Raw genomic sequence first — 20,097 nt, 5'->3', positions numbered from 1 at the left:
TGAGGAGGCATTTTTGTGGCTGACCTTAATATTTAACCTTTCAGTATTTTTCTCAGAAATTAGCTACAGGATACAAAAAGTCCTAACCCTTAAAAAATGCACGCATATTGTAATCATTAGTAATTCATGAAAATTATTCTGTGTACAATTATTATTACAATCTAAGCATTTGCAACATAGAATATATTCTAGGTTCCCTTTCAAAGGGTATCTCCCATGATTGTGTTAAACACTATGGGGTAAACTTGTGTTTACTCTAAATACTGAAGCCTGATTTCTTCAAATTCATGTAGCAGCCTGCAAGAACAAATGGTGCGTCAACCCGCCAAAAGGGGAGGAGGCAACTGCTATAAGTCTGCTGTCACCGCCATTTCATCAGAATTTTGCTCCTTCAGTGCAAAGATCATTTTCCCACTGTACTCTGAAGCCAAAGCAAGAAGCTTGAAGCCTGCTTGTCATAGAAATGCCCCAGCAGCGGAAGAACGCCTACCAACAAGTGCTTCCCCTGTGGCCATCTGGCGACAATAAGAGCAAATTTCCAGAAGCGTTCTTGCAAATGTTGCGCTGCGTGTAGCTCATGCAAAGAACCCCTGCATGACTCAGACAGGCATGGTGAGTGCGTCGCTTGCCCGGGCAGCGCTCACTGGGACAGAGTGCTCTCACTGCGAGAGTATGAGTCTAGCCCTGCTTTGCTCGCATCCTCCCCAGTCTGCTCTCCCGTTTCTTCCCTCCCAAGAGCCTCGGAGGAAGAAACAGCGGAGCAATGGGACTCAATTGGACTGTCAGTCAGTGCCTCCTGTCTTAAGTTTGGGCCTAACGACTGTAGAGTCGTCCTCAAACCAAGACACGGTTATGTGACAAGAGTGCTCCATTGAGAGCACAAATCATTACCCTTATGGCTCTTCCCAATTCAGAGGATGAGCAGGGTCCCAATCCACTCTACTCGGTCTGGGCTCTTGGAGTGTGTGTGGAGCGCTCTGGCCTGTTTCATACGCTTCGGAGGTTGCTCTAAAGGGCTGCCGGTTATGAAGCAGAGGCTATCTCACTGCATAATAGATGCTATAGCCCTGCCTATGTTGGCTTACAGTGTCCTATAGGAGTACAGGCCCATTCCACTACTTCCTGGGCTTGGTCCAGCTGGTTGTTGCCATCCACCTTCACCAGGTTTTATAATTTTGATATCCCTGCCCTCCTGGCAAGGCTTTTGTCCACATAAATAACCTAATCACCTCTACGAGTGTCACTATCAGGCGAAAAATGGTGCTCAGAGCAGACTTATATAGCAGATGGCTCCTCTCCTTTTGGCTGTTTTGAAGCTCCATTTGTTTGTGCAGCTATGCGAATGTGAACAAATCAGGCTTCAGTATCAGAGTACACAGGAGTTTACCCCATAGTGTTCAATGCAATAAGAGAGACCCTTTGAAAGGGAACCGAGTTTATGTTAGTAACTAGAGCGTTACATTTTAAACGGACTGTTCACCCAATTTTTAAGATTAATGTTTAATTTGGATAGTATTGTTTGTATTTTCTGTCAAAAAAGATGCTGAATCTCAGGAAAATCTATACAACTGTATCATTATTAGTGCACTGGGGGCAGAAGGCATGAATGCATTTGAATATGAATAATGGTTAATTATCACATTAAGTTTGGTGGTTTTATGAAAAAGTTACTTTTTTTTGTGAAATAATGTTTTGATTATGGGTGAGTTTACACAAATGTAGAAAAGTTTCTCCAAGTTTGCGGAATTTAAAATTATTGAAATTTTTATTTCAGTCCTTCAAGTAGCTAGCTGAAGAAAGGAATGCCTGAAAACTTGGTGTAAAAAAAAAAAAAAAAAAAAAAAAAAAAACCTTTAATCGCACCAACACACTAGATGGCAATATGTCGTTGGCTATTTTAGTTAAACTTAGAGAAACAAACCCAGAAGAAGCGTGTTGATCACTTGACCAGTAGTGGATTCCTACTGTTCATGATAAGTTTTAGTTTTATGTGTCTTTATTTTTGATACACATATTCGCGGGAATTATTGCATATCAACAACTGGTTCACATACACTGTAATGCTACAAACTTTTTGATAATTGATAACGCTCGGCTTTCATGAGAAACCTGGATTCAACGCTTAAACATCTGTTTTGCAATAAGAACCGTAATTGTTGGACATTATAAGTTAATTGTTTTCTGTATAAACTGTACCGGCATATTTGACAATGGGTTGTGTCTGCTTGCGCTGACACTTGCATGTGTTTTCCAAACTGTAAACATAAATGGTTTACAAATCATTGAAGTATTAGAAACTGATTAACGTGGATAAGGAAGAATATGGCTACATCTGAGATGATGCTGAGTCTTGGACTGATTGGTAAGATTAAAATACGTTTTATTATGAGTACATTTTATATATTAAAGCGATAGTTTACCCAAAAATAAAAAAACTGTAAGCATTAAACTCGTCATATTTTAACAGTATGACTTTCATCTGTTGAACACACAAGGGGAAGTTAGGCAGAGTGACAGCAGCATTTGTCAGTCACCATTTACTTTCATCGTGTGTAAAAAAGTGAATGGTGACTGATACTGTCCCTAGCATGCTGTCTAACATTTCATTTTGTGGTCTGCAGAAGAAAAAGGCCTCATGACAGAATCTACATTTTTTGGGGGGGAACTGTCTCTTTAATTATAGAATAAGAATTATTTTGTCAGTAATTGAATTTGTCCCCCTTACACAGAGAAGGATGTAAATGCAGACACTCTCTGGGTTTGGTGTTATCCTTCCATCAGTGCTGAGCTGCGAGAGGTTCTGTTGAGAAAATGTTGCCTGCCGTTGAACAATCAGGTGCTGCACACGTTTGTGTTTGGACAATACTGCCGAACCTGGTACTACATCACCACTGTCGAGGTTCAGGAGCCAACTGCGCTTAAAAAGGTACAAAACTTCATGATTTGGACTCCACTACCAAGCTGAAAGCTTACAAACCTGTGCTCGAATAATGCTACAGGAATAGTTCAACATAGATGGAAAACTTTGATCATATGATTGTCTTTTGTTCATTTACTCATATTCATCTCACTCCAAACATGTACGTCTGGAAGAGTTTACCAGAATGTTGACACTGCACTTTTCCATATAATGAAAGTAAATGGTGACCAAGGGCTGTAAAGTGACAAAAAGCATCATTACAGTAGTCCATACATCAGTTTCATGTGAGGAGAAGACAGAAATCTATACCATTATTCACTGATAATTGTTTCTCATTGAGTGACAGAATGTTAATGAACGAGTCAACTATTCCTACAGTATAATCCAGTGGTGCTCAACCAGGGGGCTCCAAGATGACTTAAAAAAAAGACAAAACAAGCAATAAATTAAACTGAAAAAACTGTCAGGATATTCCTTTCTTAAATTTACACCCTCAACATCTCTTTGTTTCCTTTAAAACTTATGAAGTGATGAAAATCGTGCCAGCTTGCTAATTTTCTTCAATTTTCTTCAAAGGTGACACATTTCTCAATAGTTATCACAGCTAAGGACTTCAACCCTGAAAAATATGCTGCATTCAGTAGAGTTCTGTTCAGGTATGTTTAATTTATGTACAAACCATTTAGTGCAACCACTTAGTGCTTTCAGAGTTTCAGAAATGGGTCATTATTTCTTTCACTTAGCATCTTTTGTTTGTCATCACACAATTTCTAAGGTTTACATAGTGTTTTTCAGAGTTTGTGATGTTAGATCTGTAACATTGTGTTTGTTCAGGACGTATATCAAACATGGAAGTCCTGTGAAGATGATGGAATGCTACATTGCTGTTCTGACCAAAGGAATATGCCAGAGTGATGAGAACGGCTCCTTCCTTATCAAAGATTACGACGTCAGAAAGGCCTACCTGGCTGGATCCTTAAAAGGTTAGGGGGAACCCTTAAAATGAACAAGCACTACTCACTGAAAACGGCAAGAAATGAGCAGCTAAAATCACATACCTCTGGTACCATTTGCTCCTTTTGGCTTTATGATTGTCATTTTGGAAATCCTTCAAGAAAGTGTCTTAATTCTGTATTAAGAAAAAAAATCTGTATAGTATGCAAGTTTGCTTTAATGTAGAATTAATGAGATGTTAAATATTTATTTTAGATGTTGTGTCACAATTTGGTATGGAGACCATCATCCTTTATACAGCACTAATGTTGAAAAAAAGAGTAGTGGTCTATCACCCACGTATTGAGGCGCTGCTGGAGTTCACAAGGTAACCATGGAAATGATCGTTAAGGTTTTTTTTTTTTTTTTTAATATTTTATTTACACATTTTCAATTACACAAACAGTGTAAATATAGACAGAAAAAATACAAATAAAGATACATAAACTCAAATATAAATGAAATAATTGGAATACATGTTCCCTCACTCAGAAAGAAAAAAAAAAAAAATAGATAATATAAAAGTAAAATCAACTACAGAGAAAAAAAAAAAAAAAAAAACCTGCTCAGAAGTAATACAAAGCACTGTTAGTAAAGGAGCAATCAGCACCAGTAAGAACATGCTTGTTATCTCAACAAAGTGAAATACATGTACATGGCTAGAAGCACCGATAATGCACACACACCTAAATACCCACAGGGTTATAGTCTCGACAAGTACAACATAAAAGGCTGCCACATTTTGTCAAAGGTCGCAGAGGACAAACAAATGTCGCCCTCTCTATGCATAGGCACAATAACCAGTCTTAAAAGATGGCACATTTTCACTTTTCCATAAAGTTAAAATATTTCTTTTTGCAATGACCATACTATATTGTACCGTTTTTTGTTGAAGAAGGGTTAATGATCGTTAAGTTGACATGAAATCAAGATCGATTCTATTTACTTTATTAATTTACATTTGACATTTACATATATTAATCCAAACCAGAAATATGCCAGATTAAGGAGGTAAAATGGATTGCAAACAGCATTTCAAGTCAACTTTAAAGGGATACACCACACCAAAATGAAAATTTTGTCATTAATCACTTACCCCCATGTCGTTCCAAACCCGTAAAAGCTCTGTTCGTCTTCGGGACACAATTTAAGATATTTTGGATAAAATAAACAGCCTGTCCCATAGACTGCCAAGTAAATAACAGTGTCAAGGTCCATAAAAGGTATGAAAGTTGTCGTCAGAATACGTCTCTCCATATCACCGTATACTGCGTATGCTCTTCTGTATCATCCGCTCCACAAGGAATAAAGGCGTAATTTTTGTTTTCTTTGCTTACAAAAAGTGTTCCCGTCGCTTCATATAACCCAGATTGCACGTCTGATGGCAGATGAAGTATTCTGACAGTGTCTTTCATACCTTTTATGGACCTTGACACTGTTATTTACTTGGCAGTCTATGGGACAGTCACAGGCCTCCTGGTTTTCATCCAAAATATCTTAAATTGTGTTCCGAAGACGAACAGAGCTTTTACGGGTTTGGAATGACATGGGCGTAAGTGATTAATGACAATTTTCATTTTGGGGTGGAGTATCACTTTAAGTATGTCCTGTGTTGTTTTTACAAAGAGATTTGTTCAAGGTGCTTGTGGTTATGGTTAGTGGTTTACACTACTGTTCCAAAATTTTTTTTACAATACATTAAAACGACAAAACCCTCAAATATTACAATACAAAACATAAAAACATTAAAATACATAAAAAAAACAATTCAAAAGATATCTATAATCAATTTATTACAAGCCATTTTTACAAAATCAAATAGTATTTGTTTCAATTATATATTTCAATTCAATTCTACATTTTTTGTAACTATTTAAGTCTTTGTCACTTTTGATCAATTAAATGCATCCTTGCTTAACAAAAGCATTTATTTCCTTAAAAAACATCATCAACAACAAAAAGCTTACTCAACCCACACTTTTGAAAAGTATTGTATGATAATGGTCATGCACTAAAAATCATTTGTGGTAACAGTGTTTCTCTTTTTAAAACCAGAGCTCTTCCTGGACTGGTATGGCATAGAAAAGACTGGTCCATCCTCCACCCTTTTGTTCATCTGGATGATAATGAGCTAGAAAACCTCAAACTGTGTACAGGTATGGACAATTCCTTCTCCTCCCAAAACAAACACTTGCTGCATTTATGAATTTCTGTGTTCTTTGTCTCTGTAGGATATGTTGCAGGGTTTGTTGATCCTGAAGTCAGAGACAGATCAGATCTGTTTGATGTGTATGTTAATCTTCCAGACAGTGAAATCACCGTGTCACAAAATGCCAAAGGTGAGAAAATCAGTTTTACATACTGACTGGGATGCGGATGTTAAGTCACTATACCTTATGTTTTCAGAGGCAATGGCTATGGGAAAACTCCATAAAGAGATCGGCAACTTCATTGTCCAGGCTGCAGAAGACACCGATCGCATAGATGCACAGGTTATTAAGGTGACGTACAATACTAAGAAACTATCAGCAAATACACAAAATACAGCTGTAGCACAACCTTCATTTGAAGCATTTTAATTCACCAATAATTGTTTTTAATCAAGCCCCTTTTTAAATCTGTCTCTAGGATATTTCAGTAAAAACTAAGGAGATCCTCAGTAACCTGATGTCTCTTGCTGATGAAGCGGAGAACTCTAAGTTGACTTTGGAGACCCTGAAGCAGCGGCACTACCCTCCAGCGACTGAGAACTTCCTCTTTCACTTAGCTGCAGCTGAGCAACTCCTGAAGATCTGACCAATCAGTGCATCCCGTCCAACTGGCATGCCTCACAGCAACTGATCAGAAAGGAACTTACCATTCATTGTGGAGTCATAAAATTAACTGTAACATTTACAATACTCTGTGTCTAATTTCAGGTGTTCTGAACAGGGTAAAAGTTATATAAGAACATAGAGATTTCTTATGAAGATATATAAAATACAGCTGTAACATGACAGCTACACCTCATGGGTGTAATTATGTTGAATGTAACATTTCTAAGTGATAACAGGTTTGAGATAAATAATTCATAATCAAACCTTTTGGTAGCACGTGGATTTATATGCTGTCCTCTGTAAGCATTCCTGAGGATTCTAATTATTAAGTTGTTCATAATCTTAATTTGGCATGCTCTTTTAACTTTTAAAAGATTTCATCATTGCACATCACTGTGAAAGGGCTGACGGCTACATAGTTCATGCCTAACTAAAACACATTTGTTATGCTGTAAAATAATAATAATGTTATGTTAATTGTTCAGTGAAAACTAAAATACAGTTGCTCTAATGAGGGAATGTAAATAAAGGAAACACTGAAAATCAGTTACTTAACTATTGAGTGCCAAAACCTCAGCTTAAAGTTATGTTAATTAACAACCTGTATGTCTATTGATTCAAGAAATCTTTTTAACACTATATTTTCAAATGACAAAAGACATTCCCCATGTTAAATGGAACGATGTTCCCATATTTTGCATTCCTAGTGATTGCACATATTATTGATTTTGACTTTATACATTTTTGATTAATCTCCTTATTAATTTGACAGCCCCTTGTTATCAATGGATATCATCCGTGCCTAAACAGATCACAGATGATATTCTGATCATGCGTGTGCAATATATTCTGAAAGAAGAGGATGTTCAAACTGTATTCTCTGATTTCTTAAACACTGTCCTCATCCTTTACATAAAATGCTGTTTCCTTAGAAACTTTGCTAAATATCAGTGACCATTAAATGTATACGTGAGTGGCAAAAGAAATGAATTCAATACCGTACAGTTGTACATCTTCCTTTGGTCATTCAGTATTAGTATAGCATTGATTAGTTGCTCATAAACCCTTTTGAGAACATTTGCATTCTTTTAAAATTTAAAGTAGCCACCTTTTTGAAATTTTGTTGAAATACAGTGGACTTTTAGTATACTAGTTTAGTTAAATGTCAAATAGGAAAGCTGGCAATGGCAACATTACAGTCCTCTGTGGTAAAACAGTTCACTGTTACCGTCAAGTGACTGAAACTCCTCCTCTAAATTCTCCTTCTTTATCTGCAAATAAAAAATAGGTTGGATCTGTATCATGCTTATCAATGGTGATGGACAATGCAATTTTTGATGAAAACATTTAGAGAATTGATTGAATTGAATGTATTTACGAAATTAAAATGATAATAGTATGATAAACTGGTTTGTTATGCATCAGCACTAACATTAGTTATCTAATGTGTGTTACCTTGCCAACCTGTGGAAAAAGACTGAAGGATACAGGAATCATCAAGCCAAAAATAATGGCAGAACTGATGTGCCGAACAGGAGCGATTATCATTGGGTTCCTCTGGACAAGCTTTGCCCTGAAACATTGACAGCAGAGTTCACATTATCAGACTCCAAACTTTTACAGTTCAACTTGTAAAATGGAAAGCAACCCATTTTGACTTGTACCTTTTAAGGAGAGCCAGCAGTAAAGTGGGAAAAGCTGCAGTAGTGCCAAAGAAAGTCGCTCATGTGAGGGCTGTTTCATTTATGTCCTGTGACCAACACAAAGAATACATATTTAAACAGTTATAAGATAAGGAGCTTTGGTGGCATAAGGTTTTATTGTAGTATCACCTTAGAACCAGCTGCCTTTGAGACTCCAACCAGATTGCCGTTAGAATCAAACACTCGTATTCCATTATCGGCCTCTTTACTTCTCACCACCCTTACACTGAATGCAGCTGGACAGGCTAGAAAACCACGTTTGGTTCAAAACATTTCAATGGTATTATAACCCTAGAGGGCACACTATAGACAGATATATGTATGAAATGACATAACAATATGGACACTGCTGTAGATGAATTGTGTGCATTTGTTGTCTGGTGTTCTTACCTGAGAGAGGAATAGAGAAGGTCTCAGCCACAGCACCAATGAGTCTAAAACGCTTAAGTATAATCTGAGGAAGAGCCTGAAAAGAGAACATATTCAGGTCACACTTCACCCCAAAATTTAAACAAATTGTTTTAATATTTAATTTTAATAATTAATTTTAGTATTGTCCCATCAAAACATTAATCAGAATAAAAAAAAAAAATGCATTATGATGATGATTTGGAGAAAATCTATGCATAATTATCATTAAAATTACGCATAATTTATTATTATTTTAATACACTTCTGAATGTCCTAAATTAGGATTAAACATTTTTAAGATGAACAAAATCACTGGTTCCCTTTCATAGGTCACTTCGATGCTGCGGTGACGTCACCGTATGGGAACACCTTCGGTGTGACGAATGTCTGAAGCCCTATACCATCTCGCCAATCCTATTGGCCAAATAGTGCTTGGCACCGCCCTACGCATGCGTACGCATCGTATACCCGGGCGCCGCGCGCTATTTCGCTCAGATTTCATTTCCTTCAGGAAAGAGAATCATCTGTGCCCTGGAATCATCTCGCGTTCATAGCGGTTTTCTCGAGCAGTGTTAACTCCTCTTCGCGGACGCGATGAGCTTTCGAAAGTGCAAGGAACCGTGTACCAGGTTCATCACTAAGGGAGACACTCACGAAAGGTGCGTAGTCTGTTTGGGATTACATCACGCGCAGTCTGCGCTTAGTGGCCTTTCCTCTTGTCCCCACTGTGATGGCCTGCGACTTAAAGTACTGCGCTCGAGGGTAGAAGTGTTTTTCCAAGGTCGCCCCCGCGTCTAACCCCCGCCGTGTCGCTTCTGCGGCTGCCGAGGCGCCGCACGAGGCGATGGCTTGGGGAGACATGTGCGACCTCACTTACGACGACAGCGCGGCGCTGGAGTTTTCTCCACATCGCTCGCTCTCCCCTACCCGAGTGCAGGATGCCACCTTCGTCGAACCCGTTGTGTTCTCGGACGGGGGTTTACATCCCACCCCGGAGGCATACGATGCTATCTCCTTTGGTTTGTGGGCAGTTCGACGACGACGTCTTATCCACCGCGGCTTCGGAGTCTGAGGACTTCGTGGCAGATACGGACAGCCCTCTCCCTCCTAGCGGACAGGAGAGAAGCGCGTCTCTCCCCTCCTACAGCGAGCTGTTGGATGTGGTCTCTCGTGCGGTGGGTAAGCTGGGACTGGACTGGGAGGTTGAGAAGGCCGAGGTCCAACCTTCATCTAAGCTGGACGACCGTTTTTTTGACTAGTCGTGCTCCCTGCGCAGGTGCCCCGTAGGCCCCTGCCTTTTTTCCCGGACCTCCACCAGGAGGTTTAGAGGTCCTGGAAGCAGCCCTACTCGGCGCGCATCATCACGAACACTGCGGGCTGCGGATTTCGCCACCATTTCAGATATGGCGAACCGTGGCTATACAGCGATGCCTCCGGTTGAGGAGACTCTCGCCGAACATCTGGCGCCTAATTCGGCCACGGCATGGAAGTCTCGCCCCCTCCTTCCTTCGAAGGCGTGTCGAGTCACGTCTAGCCTCGTCGGGAAATCTTACATGGCTGCTGGCCAGGCGGCCCGCATCGCTCCACTCTCCATGGCGGTCCTCCAGGCCTACCAAGCGGAGCTTTTAAAGGATCTCGACGAGGGGGGGGGGCATCACACACCCGAGGCTGTGAAAAGAGCTGCGTCGAGCAACGGATTTTGGCGCTACGCGCTACCAAACATACTGCTCGGGCAGTGGGCCGTTCCATGGCTGGTTTGCTTAGGATTACGGGTCGAGCGCCACCTTTGGCTGAATCTCACCGATATAGCAAAGAAAAGGATAAATCTTTTCTCATGGACGCGCGCCCATTTCTAAGGACGGTTTTTTTGGAAGAGGCAGTTACGTCGGTGGTGTGATAAATTTAGGGCAGCGAAACAGCAATCAGCCGCTTTCCGCCAGCTGATTCCGCGCAGAGACCAGAGAGAGCCTGAATGGCGGCAGGCGCCCGCGCGGTCACGTTCAACCTCTTCAAACCGCCAACGGGCTGCCTCACGGGAAGAGCCTTCGCCTATGGCGCCCCCAGATCGTAAGGACTGGGGTCCTAAGGCTTTTCCACCAGCTCGCCAGCGACAGCGGAAAAGATTAGACCTGAGTTCGACGGCTAATGCCTCTCGCTCTCGGGCTCCTAATAGCAGCTCCTGATATTTCTCGCTGCTTGCCAGGGACTGTGCCCTCCGCTAGAGAGTGCTATTGGACCGTTTTCCGCGCATCCAACATCTCTCACTGCAGTCCCCACGCTCTAAAAACCGTTCACTATCTCTCTCCAAGTCCCAAAAGGCGCTTCGAGCAGCATTGGATCGAGCAACAAAGTGTCAGGCGTTTCCTCAGACACTCTGCGCGATTCAGCCTTCAGAATCCGAGGAACGTTACAAGGGTCTGGCAAAGATGGCCCGTTTATGACGGCTCATACAGCCGCCGCTTTTTCGCTAGCGGCAGAGCCCGATGTTCATCTTGTTGGATTAAATTTTCCTGCCGTGGACACGCTTCAGGATTATACACAACGAGATGCAACGGATTTGACGAACGCGCTTCCCGGGCTTACGGACGCCGCGAGCTTTCCGTATTCGGGCATGTTAACAACGTATGAAAACGCTGAAAAAGGCGGAAACCTTGAAACCACTGACGCTATTTCGGGCCGCGTGGGAACGCTTGCCCAGCATTTCGCAATGGGTGTTACGCACGATTCGTCTCGGATACACCATTCAGTTTCGAAAAGGCCCGCCTCCTTTCCGCGGAATTCTTCCCACGGTTGTGAAACCAGAGGAAGTCGCGGTGCTGCGGCAAGAAATGACAGCTCTGCTGAAGAAAGGGGCTATAGAAGAAGTACACCCCTCTCAGATGGAGTCAGGTTTTTACAGCCGCTATTTTGTTTGTACCAAAAAAAGGGGGCGGTTTTGCGACCCATATTGGATCTACGCCGTTTGAATCTTGCACTCAGGACGAGCAAATTCAAGATGTTAACGGTAAAGTCCATTGTTGTCTCAGATTCAACCAAACACTTGGTTTTGTCACGATCGATCTGAAGGGATGCATTATTTTCATATTCAGATCATCAAGAGACACAGGAAGTTCCTCAGATTCGCTTTAGAGGGGCAAAGCGAATCAATACCGTGTTCCTTCCGGTCGGCTTAGCCCTGGCTCCCCGAACTTTTTCAAAATGCATGGACGCAGCTCTGGCCCCCGTTGCGGCTCCAGGGCGTTCGTGTGTTGAATTACTTGGCACGATGGGCTGGTGCTAGCTCAATCACAGACTCAAGCACTCTCCCTCACCGAGATTTAGTGCTGAATCATTTAAGCAGCCTGGGCTTATGCACGAATTTCCAGAAGAGTGTTTTAATCCCCTCTCAACGGATAACCTTTCTGGGAATAGATTTGGACTCTCGCGCGATGACAGCCAGACTATCTCTCCCGCGCGTTCAGTCTCTCACGTCATGCGTGCGTCACTTCAAAGTAGGCCGCACAGTGACGGTGAGTTTGTGTGTCTCAGGCTGTTAGGGTCTGATGGCAGCGGCATCCCCTGTAATTCGTCTGGGCTTACTTCACATGCGCCCTTTTCAGTGGTGGACGAAAAGTCAGAACATTTCACCCCGTTGTTTTCCGCATCGTACGATTTCGGTGACACGGAGGTGTGTTTTATGTCAATAAAACAGTGGATGTCAACCGAGTTCCTTCTAGCCGGAGTTCGGCTGGGGATTTGTGCTTCCCGAGAGACTGTCACGACGGACGCGTCTTTATGAACGGTTGGGGAGCTGTTTGTCAAGGGCGCCCAGCTCATGGAGTGTGGACAGCGACACAGCGCGGTTGGCACATAAACAGGTTGGAACTACTGGCAGTTTTTCTAGCTCTCCAGTATTTCTCAAATCTGCTGACCGGCCGTCATGTACTACTCAGGTCAGACAACATGGCGGTTGTGTCATACCTGAAATCATCAAGGAGGGTTACGCTCTCTCGCCCCCTGTGCAGGCTGGCGAGGAGTATTCTTCTTTGGTCTCGGAACAGATTTCTATCGATCCGAGCAGTTCATGTCCCCGGACGTTTGAATGTCGGAGCGGATCTGCTATCCAGAACAGACTCTGGAGCTGGGGGAATGGACATTACAACCCACAGACGGTGAGCCTTTTATGGCAGATATTCGGAGAGGCGAGAGTGGACTTATTCGCGTCGAGCACGACTACGCATTGCCCGCTGTGGTTCTCCCTATGCCCTCCATCGCCCCTAGGCTTGGATGCGTTAGCTCACGATTGGCCCAGGACCAGCTTGTAATGCTTTTCCTCCAATTCGTTAATTTCCAGCGGTGTTGTCCAGGATACGGCTGGACAGAGTGGAGCAGCTGCTGCTGGTGGCTCCGTGGTGGCCCACACAGCCGTGGTTTGCGGAACTGGTCAGTCTAATAGTGGGCTCTCCATGGGAGATTCCCCTCAGACAGGACTTACTATCGCAAGCACGAGGGATGATTTGGCACCCGAGGCCAGATCTGTGGAAACTGTGGGCGTGGCCTCTGAGCGGAGTGGAGTTAATATGTCCCAGGTCTTTCTGCGGAAACCGCCGAGACTATTATGAATTCCAGAGCAGCATCTACAGAGACGCTTATATGCTGTTCAAATGGAAGCTGTTTACGACCTGGTGTGGTTTTTCGTAGTATAGACCCAGTTTACTGCCCAGTGGCTTCAGTACTGGAGTTTACGCCTTCAAGACCCGTTTCTCTGATGGAGTAACGCCAGCAACTTTGAAAGTTTATGTGGCAGCCATTTCAGCTAACCACGTATATATGGATGGTGCTTCAGTGGGCCGTCATCCGCGCTGGTCTCTCGCTTTTTACAAGGTGCGCGACGGCTGAGGCCTTTCCGCCCTGTGCGAGTTCCCTCATGGGATTTATCTATTGTACTGCAAGGTCTATCAGGACATCCGTTTGAGCCCTTGGAAAACCGTACCGGATAAAATCCTGACCTTGAAGACAGTTCTTCTTATGGCCTTATCCTCCCTCAAGAGAGTTGGGGGATTTACAGGCTCTTTCTGTTCTTGTTTCGCCGTCGTGCATGGATTTTGCACCAGGCTTTGTGAAGGTATTGCTGCGACCGAGGGCTAATTATGTCCCTAAAGTCGCTTCGAACCCCTTTCATTTTCAGCAGACGGTCCCTGGAGGCTTTACCCCCTGTGCTGGGACAGGATCAGAAGATCTAAGTCTTTGCCCTGTCAGAGCGCTTAAGACTTATGTCGATCGATCAGCCTCATGGCGTGAGTCCGACCAGCTGTTTGTCTGTTTTGGACACAAGAATAGAGGCCATGCTGTCACAAAAGCAACGCATGTTCCCATTGGTTGGTGGAGGCAATATTGGAACTAGCTTTAGCCTATGAGGCGCGCGGTCTCGCCTCGCCTCTAGGAGTCAAAGCTCATTCCACTAGAGCAGCAGTCGCTTCCTCTCAGGCGGCCTCAGTGGATCTTCTATGGCTAATATCTGTGCTGCGGCAGGATGGTCCTCACCGGCACACAGGGATTTTATCAGTTTTTGCTTTGGTCAGTCTGGATGTAAGGACGGCTCCTGGCTCCCGGGTTCTCTCCGCTTGAGCAGATGCTTCCTTGGATCCCAGCTATCAGGTACGTCAGGCGTTATGGTATAGGGTTCCCATACGGTGACGTCACCACAGCATCGAAGTGACCTATGAAAGGAAAATCTCGGTTACGTAACCGTAACCACAGTTCCCCTGAATAGTACCCCACACTACGAGATTGCCTGCGGTCCCTTGTTGGCCGTCCCAATACCTGATAGCGTTCTTCTCTTCAGTTCATGAAATCTGAGCGAAATAGCGCGCGGCGCCCCGGTGTATACGATGCGTACGCATGCGTAGGGCGGTGCCAGCGCTATTTGGCCATAGGATTGGCGAGATGGTATAGGGCTTCAGACATTATCGTCACAACCGAAGGTGTTTCCCATACGGTGACGTCACCGGCAGCATCTCGTTCCCTATTCAGGGAACTGTGGTTACATACTTAACCGAGATGTTTTTCTTTCGTTTTATGTCGGGGGTGTAACATGACCCGGAAATGAACTTTGAACCATGACAGGTTTCATGAGATTCTCACACTTGCACTCCTGCAAATGTGGAGTAGGCAACTGTTCCAACAATAAGAATGGACTGTTTCATTCGAGAAGCCAGGACTGTGACAAAAATCTCTCTTACTCCTGCAAATGTGGAGTAGGCAACTGTTCCAACAATAAGAATGGACTGTTTCATTGACATTTTGTTATCCTAAGCAAAAAAGTGAAATAACTATGGTTAAAATAATCTGCCAAGTCACATTAAATTTAATTATAGGCAACATTGTTTACCTTAGTTGCTGTTGCATTTCTGTTAGCATGGTTGAATCCTGCACATTATGTCTGACGCAATATATATATATATATATATATATATATATATATATATATATATATATATATATAGCTATATATATACAATTATACTTTATTTGAACAACTCAGTATAATCCAAAATAATTTATTCTTTTAGTTGTGTAGCTTATTTTGTCCCATGTCCGAAGAGTCGGTGATATCTATATATTGTTAGTCATGCCCACTTGAAAAAATGTAAATTCATAGGAACTTACAAGAGATTAGCAACCTAGAGAGAGAAATAAAAGAACGCTGTCAAGTTTTCAAATTGGTTCTAAGGAAAGTTAAATGAAAAAAACATATGAATACTAAACATATTAAGCAGCCTATTTTTTCATGTCTTTGTGTATATCCCTCATTCTTAAGAAGTGTCCGGGCCTGCTCAATTTCAGCCTAAGAATAAAAAAACTTATTAGGTCTTTTTCTTTTATTTATTAATGTAAATAATGTTAAAAGCAATGAACAAATATCACAGTGTTGGCTTCATCGTGACTACTGCACGTGATACTGTTAATCTAGGCTTTATAGTACTGTACTGGGGTGATTCATGATATATTAGTGTAACGTTACATGAGCTGATGTAGCGATGCAGCGACTCACAGAACTGGGGTCGAGGAATCTGAACCAGAGACGCAGTCTGCTTAGAAAGGACTGTGGTTGATATTATTTTTATTAAAACATTTAAATCAAATTGTAATTTTTACTCATTTTTACTCAATTACTCATTTTCTGTTACAAAACTTGTGTAACGTTAGGTCACGCCGATGAGACATGCTTCCGCACGTCACGTGCTCAGACGTTATCCAATTACATTCTTTTTTTTTACGAACAACATAAAATAGCAAACAAATTAAAGAAAAAATCCTAAAACAGACCGTCTTAATATTTGACCCAAATTTACCTTCAAATCAATCCATAGCATATTTTGAACGTGTGTTGCACATTGCATTATTTATAAAAAAAATAAATAAAAAAGGAAAAATTAAATTAAATTAAATTAAATTAACATATAACTATGAAATATATAGCCATGCTCTGTTAATCATCAACATGATCACACTTTGCTGCAAAAAACCTGTTGCTCACAATCTACTAAATTATGCCTTCTGAGTTACTTTTTTTAGTGCCTTTTAGTATAATTCTAGACCTGTCCACCTTCAGGTCGTGGTACATGAGTCCTTTTGGCAGCTGAACCAAATTGCATATTTTTGCTGTGAATAAACGTGTTTTTTTTACACCCGAGGAAGCTCCATATTCTCACTGTTTCACATGAGCCATGAAACACTTATGTCTCAAATATGATAAATAATAATAATAATAATAATAATAAAAAATGCATGTAGGGGCGTGTGTGCGCTGCGCAACTAATGCAAAATTAATACGCAGCTTTGATGCTCAAGGTGTTTTTTGCGCATTGAATTGAGCACATTGGCAAGATGGCAGCCACCATCGGGAGACTTCTTGGGACTTCTGTAAGTTTCTTTTAGTAGTAGCGCTAAGTAACACTTCTGCCGCGAACGATTATTCCGAGGAAGTGCTGCTTTACATATCGGCGCAAATGTAATTAAGTTTGATTCGTTGTTTAGTTAGCAGATACGTTTAACAATGTTTAACCTTTAAACTGATCGTCCACTTGTCAAGTTACTGTCAGAGGAATTAACGTACCAGTTGTTACTGCATATCTCACTATAAAATATTTGTGCATCGCGTTAAAAAGCATCCAAGTGTACCGCATTCGTGGAATGTGCCTCTTGTTCAGTGAGCCTGTAAAGTTTTAAATATTTCACAGTGTACACATGATGCATGGTGCTGTGTGTTGAACAGTGATAACCAACTTGTGTAGCAACGGCTCTTTCATGCATGTCCCTCCTTTCCACAACAGGCAGGAAGAGCTGCAGTTAATGGACTGAAAGCTTTGGTCCCTCACAATGGAGCATCAGTGATCAGGGCTCCAAAACCCTTTGCTTGCATTGCTGCACAAAAAGCTTGCTTCTCAATCAGTAAGACTTTAAACATAATTAGATTTTTGCCTTTAATTAATTTTAATATCTTTACAAATCCATCCTGTATGTTTGTAAATATCAGGTGCTGCTAGATGGGCCCCAGCAGTCACTCAGCCGGCCCCTCACTTCAAAGGCACTGCTGTTCTCAATGGAGAGTTCAAGGAGGTCAGCCTAGATGGTTTCAAGGGCAAATACCTGGTCCTTTTCTTTTACCCATTAGATTTGTAAGTGTACATATTTCACTCTCTTCCTAAACTCGATTCAATATGTATGATTTCTATTTGGATCTACGGTTTGGAGCATATTAAACAATTTAATGATACTTAAGTAAAGTTCATTAGTATAGAAGACTTAGATGAGGTTCATTAGGAAAGGTCTCTGAAGAAATAAATATGGACTGTGGAAATACAGCATGCACTCATGCTGAAGATTCTCAGCTTTCAAAAGAACAGAACTTACGTTGCAATTAATTATTTTAAATAATTATAAATACCTCTTTTAATTATATTTATCAATTATTCTTTAATCATTCTAATTTATTTACTTTTAAGTTACTTATTTTTAATGCTTGGTCATGTCTGCCCACTTGGCAGCACCTTTGTTTGCCCCACAGAGATCATTGCCTTCAGTGACAAGGCCAATGAATTTCATGATATAAACTGTGAAGTAGTTGGTGTGTCTGTGGACTCTCACTTTACCCACCTGGCCTGGACCAACACCCCGAGAAAGGTTTATAATTTACTTTGCATTCAACACATTCTCAGTTCTCTAAATAGGATCAAGTTATTGGGAAACTAGCAACAGAAATGCCCAATTCATAGCAAATCTTAAGCTCACCGGCTAAACTCTGGTTTATCTGTAGAGTGGAGGATTAGGGCAAATCCACATTCCCCTGTTGGCTGACCTCACAAAGCAAGTGTCCAGGGACTATGGGGTCCTGCTGGAGGGTCCTGGAATTGCACTAAGGTAACGTGCAGTCATTAACAAACATGTTTTTGTAGTTTGTTTTCATGCAGTGTTAGGCTGCATAATTTGCTTTTCAGGAGAAATGTATCTATAACCAAATGATTATGTGTTCACATTATAGGGGTCTTTTCATTATTGATCCTAATGGAGTGATTCGACACATGAGTGTAAACGACTTGCCGGTTGGACGATCTGTTGAGGAAACCCTCCGCCTGGTCAAGGCCTTCCAGTATGTGGAAACCCACGGTGAAGTCTGTCCTGCCAGCTGGACCCCAAAGTCACCCACAGTGAGTTCTTACAGCTTTTACTAGTAGGTCTTTGTTTTAACACAAATAACATCAGACTACTACAGTTTTTTTAGAAACATGAACACACTTTATAAAGCTATTAAGGGCTGGTTACCTTGCGCTTTCTGTTCAATTGACTTCCACTTATATGTATGGAAATGCGGGAAACAGGAAACAAGTACGAATCATGGAAATTTCGCTGTACATTGTCCATAGAAATTTTGCATGCTGTAAGTCAAGTGACAGCAGCTTTAGCTTTCAGTTGTTGTGAGTTGGTAGCATTTGGCCAGCAATAGTAAATCTTTCACGGCCATAAATGTGAAATGTAAGGGTTTTGTTGTTTGTTTTAACTTTGCATTCATGTAATTGTCTTTTCTGTTTCTTTTAGATTAAGCCAACTCCAGATGGCTCGAAGGAATACTTTGAGAAGGTCAACTGAAAACTACTGGTACTGACAGATCACGCAGATCTTAGCATTAGCACTTAAATGAAACCAGTCCATAATTCATATCCAAAAAAAATATGAATATTTATAGACTACATGTATCAGTATGTTGGCAGTTATTAGGGAGCGGAATCTGTTTTTATGTATTTGTTATGCTGTCCAAATAAAAACTGCATTGTCATGGATTTGTCTCTTTGCCATAGCAGATGCTTTCTATCCAAAGTGCTTCACTCTCCAACACAAGCAACACATTTTAGACATTTTGATAAAAAATTGTGAGGTCAAATAATTTGTTAGCACAACATCTTAAAAATTTGCCTTTGTATTAAAGAGGTCAAACAACCTAGACGTTGAAGTATAATCGAGGGGTGTTCACTAACCTACAGCTAAGTTCCCTGCTAAAAGGTACAATGGTGTAGTTTCAGACAGACTCTTAATGAAGATTGATATTTTGACAAACACACTTATGTTAAAGAAAGATGAAGCTGCCATCACACCATTGGTTTATTCTACTGAAAAGTGCAATCAATTACATACCGATTTGTGTGTAACTCATAGTTCCCATCAAATACTCGGCTGTCTTTGGGCAGAAATTTTAATTATGACAACTTTCAACCTTCATATATAAACCATGCCTACATAACCTCAAAAACAATGTTTATTTCTTTTTTTTCTCCTTTTTACAGCAAGTTAATATTGTGTTTAAAATGTCTCTTTAGACTTCACATGGAATATGACATGAATAACCAGAAAAAACTGGGAGGATTTTTTTTAACTGGGAGGAATGAGGTTTTAGAAAAAGGCTTTGCCACTTCTCAAAGGTTTTTTTTGGAATTTTTTTTTTTTTTAGTTACATACTGTATTTACACAATGGAACATAAGAAAAATAAGAACAATGGCTTGGTCTAAGTGTATCTGCACTTAGTAGCCATGGATACATCTAGTAAAGTGTACAATAACTTCACTTTGTACAGTATGTCTGCAGAGATTTAGCATGTGTGCCTAAATTGTGTGAGATTCACAATTTTGGTTCAGATCATGGATACAAAAATAAGCACAAAAGAGATGGCTGTCCAAGACAATGAACAGCCTTTAAACTCTTTAAATAAAAAAAAAAATT

The 20,097-nt window shown here is 41.2% G+C and overlaps 2 protein-coding genes and 1 pseudogene across 2 annotated transcripts; 2 read left to right on the top strand and 1 right to left on the bottom strand.

Annotated features, from left to right (window-relative positions):
* Positions 1-1,906: 1,906 nt before the first annotated feature.
* Positions 1,907-8,038, top strand: LOC109087616 (DENN domain-containing protein 10). The gene is made up of 9 exons (XM_019101820.2): positions 1,907-2,362; positions 2,730-2,926; positions 3,497-3,576; positions 3,755-3,903; positions 4,130-4,241; positions 5,969-6,069; positions 6,145-6,252; positions 6,320-6,414; positions 6,542-8,038. The coding sequence occupies exons 1-9, from the start codon at positions 2,323-2,325 to the stop codon at positions 6,707-6,709; spliced, it is 1,050 nt and encodes a 349-aa protein (XP_018957365.1). The 5' UTR covers positions 1,907-2,322; the 3' UTR covers positions 6,710-8,038.
* On the bottom strand, positions 7,923-8,972 carry LOC122147209 (annotated as a pseudogene).
* A 7,631-nt stretch (positions 8,973-16,603) lies between these two features.
* On the top strand, positions 16,604-19,162 carry LOC109087633 (thioredoxin-dependent peroxide reductase, mitochondrial-like). The gene is made up of 7 exons (XM_042768819.1): positions 16,604-16,748; positions 17,159-17,276; positions 17,362-17,503; positions 17,873-18,008; positions 18,142-18,245; positions 18,367-18,532; positions 18,921-19,162. Exons 1-7 carry the CDS (start codon positions 16,713-16,715, stop codon positions 18,969-18,971), a joined length of 753 nt encoding a protein of 250 aa, XP_042624753.1. The 5' UTR covers positions 16,604-16,712; the 3' UTR covers positions 18,972-19,162.
* Positions 19,163-20,097: the final 935 nt, after the last annotated feature.

This window comes from Cyprinus carpio, chromosome A13, assembly GCF_018340385.1.
Source record: "Cyprinus carpio isolate SPL01 chromosome A13, ASM1834038v1, whole genome shotgun sequence".
In the NCBI taxonomy this organism is placed as follows: domain Eukaryota; kingdom Metazoa; phylum Chordata; class Actinopteri; order Cypriniformes; family Cyprinidae; genus Cyprinus; species Cyprinus carpio.
The sequence above is the reverse complement of the archived record's forward strand: the minus strand, read 5'-3'. Positions and strand labels throughout refer to the sequence as shown.

What these genes read in the sequence shown, in the direction of transcription:
- LOC109087616 (XM_019101820.2), top strand. Translation starts at nt 2,323, where the DNA reads ATGGCTACATCTGAGATGATGCTGAGTCTTGGACTGATTG. An exon ending in TTCAGTAGAGTTCTGTTCAG is followed by an intron (nt 3,577 to 3,754) that starts GTATGTTTAATT and finishes GTGTTTGTTCAG; the next exon opens with GACGTATATCAAACATGGAA. An exon ending in CCTGGCTGGATCCTTAAAAG is followed by an intron (nt 3,904 to 4,129) that starts GTTAGGGGGAAC and finishes TATTTATTTTAG; the next exon opens with ATGTTGTGTCACAATTTGGT.
- LOC109087633 (XM_042768819.1), top strand. Translation starts at nt 16,713, where the DNA reads ATGGCAGCCACCATCGGGAGACTTCTTGGGACTTCT. An exon ending in GGAGACTTCTTGGGACTTCT is followed by an intron (nt 16,749 to 17,158) that starts GTAAGTTTCTTT and finishes TTTCCACAACAG; the next exon opens with GCAGGAAGAGCTGCAGTTAA. An exon ending in TTCTTTTACCCATTAGATTT is followed by an intron (nt 17,504 to 17,872) that starts GTAAGTGTACAT and finishes CCCACTTGGCAG; the next exon opens with CACCTTTGTTTGCCCCACAG.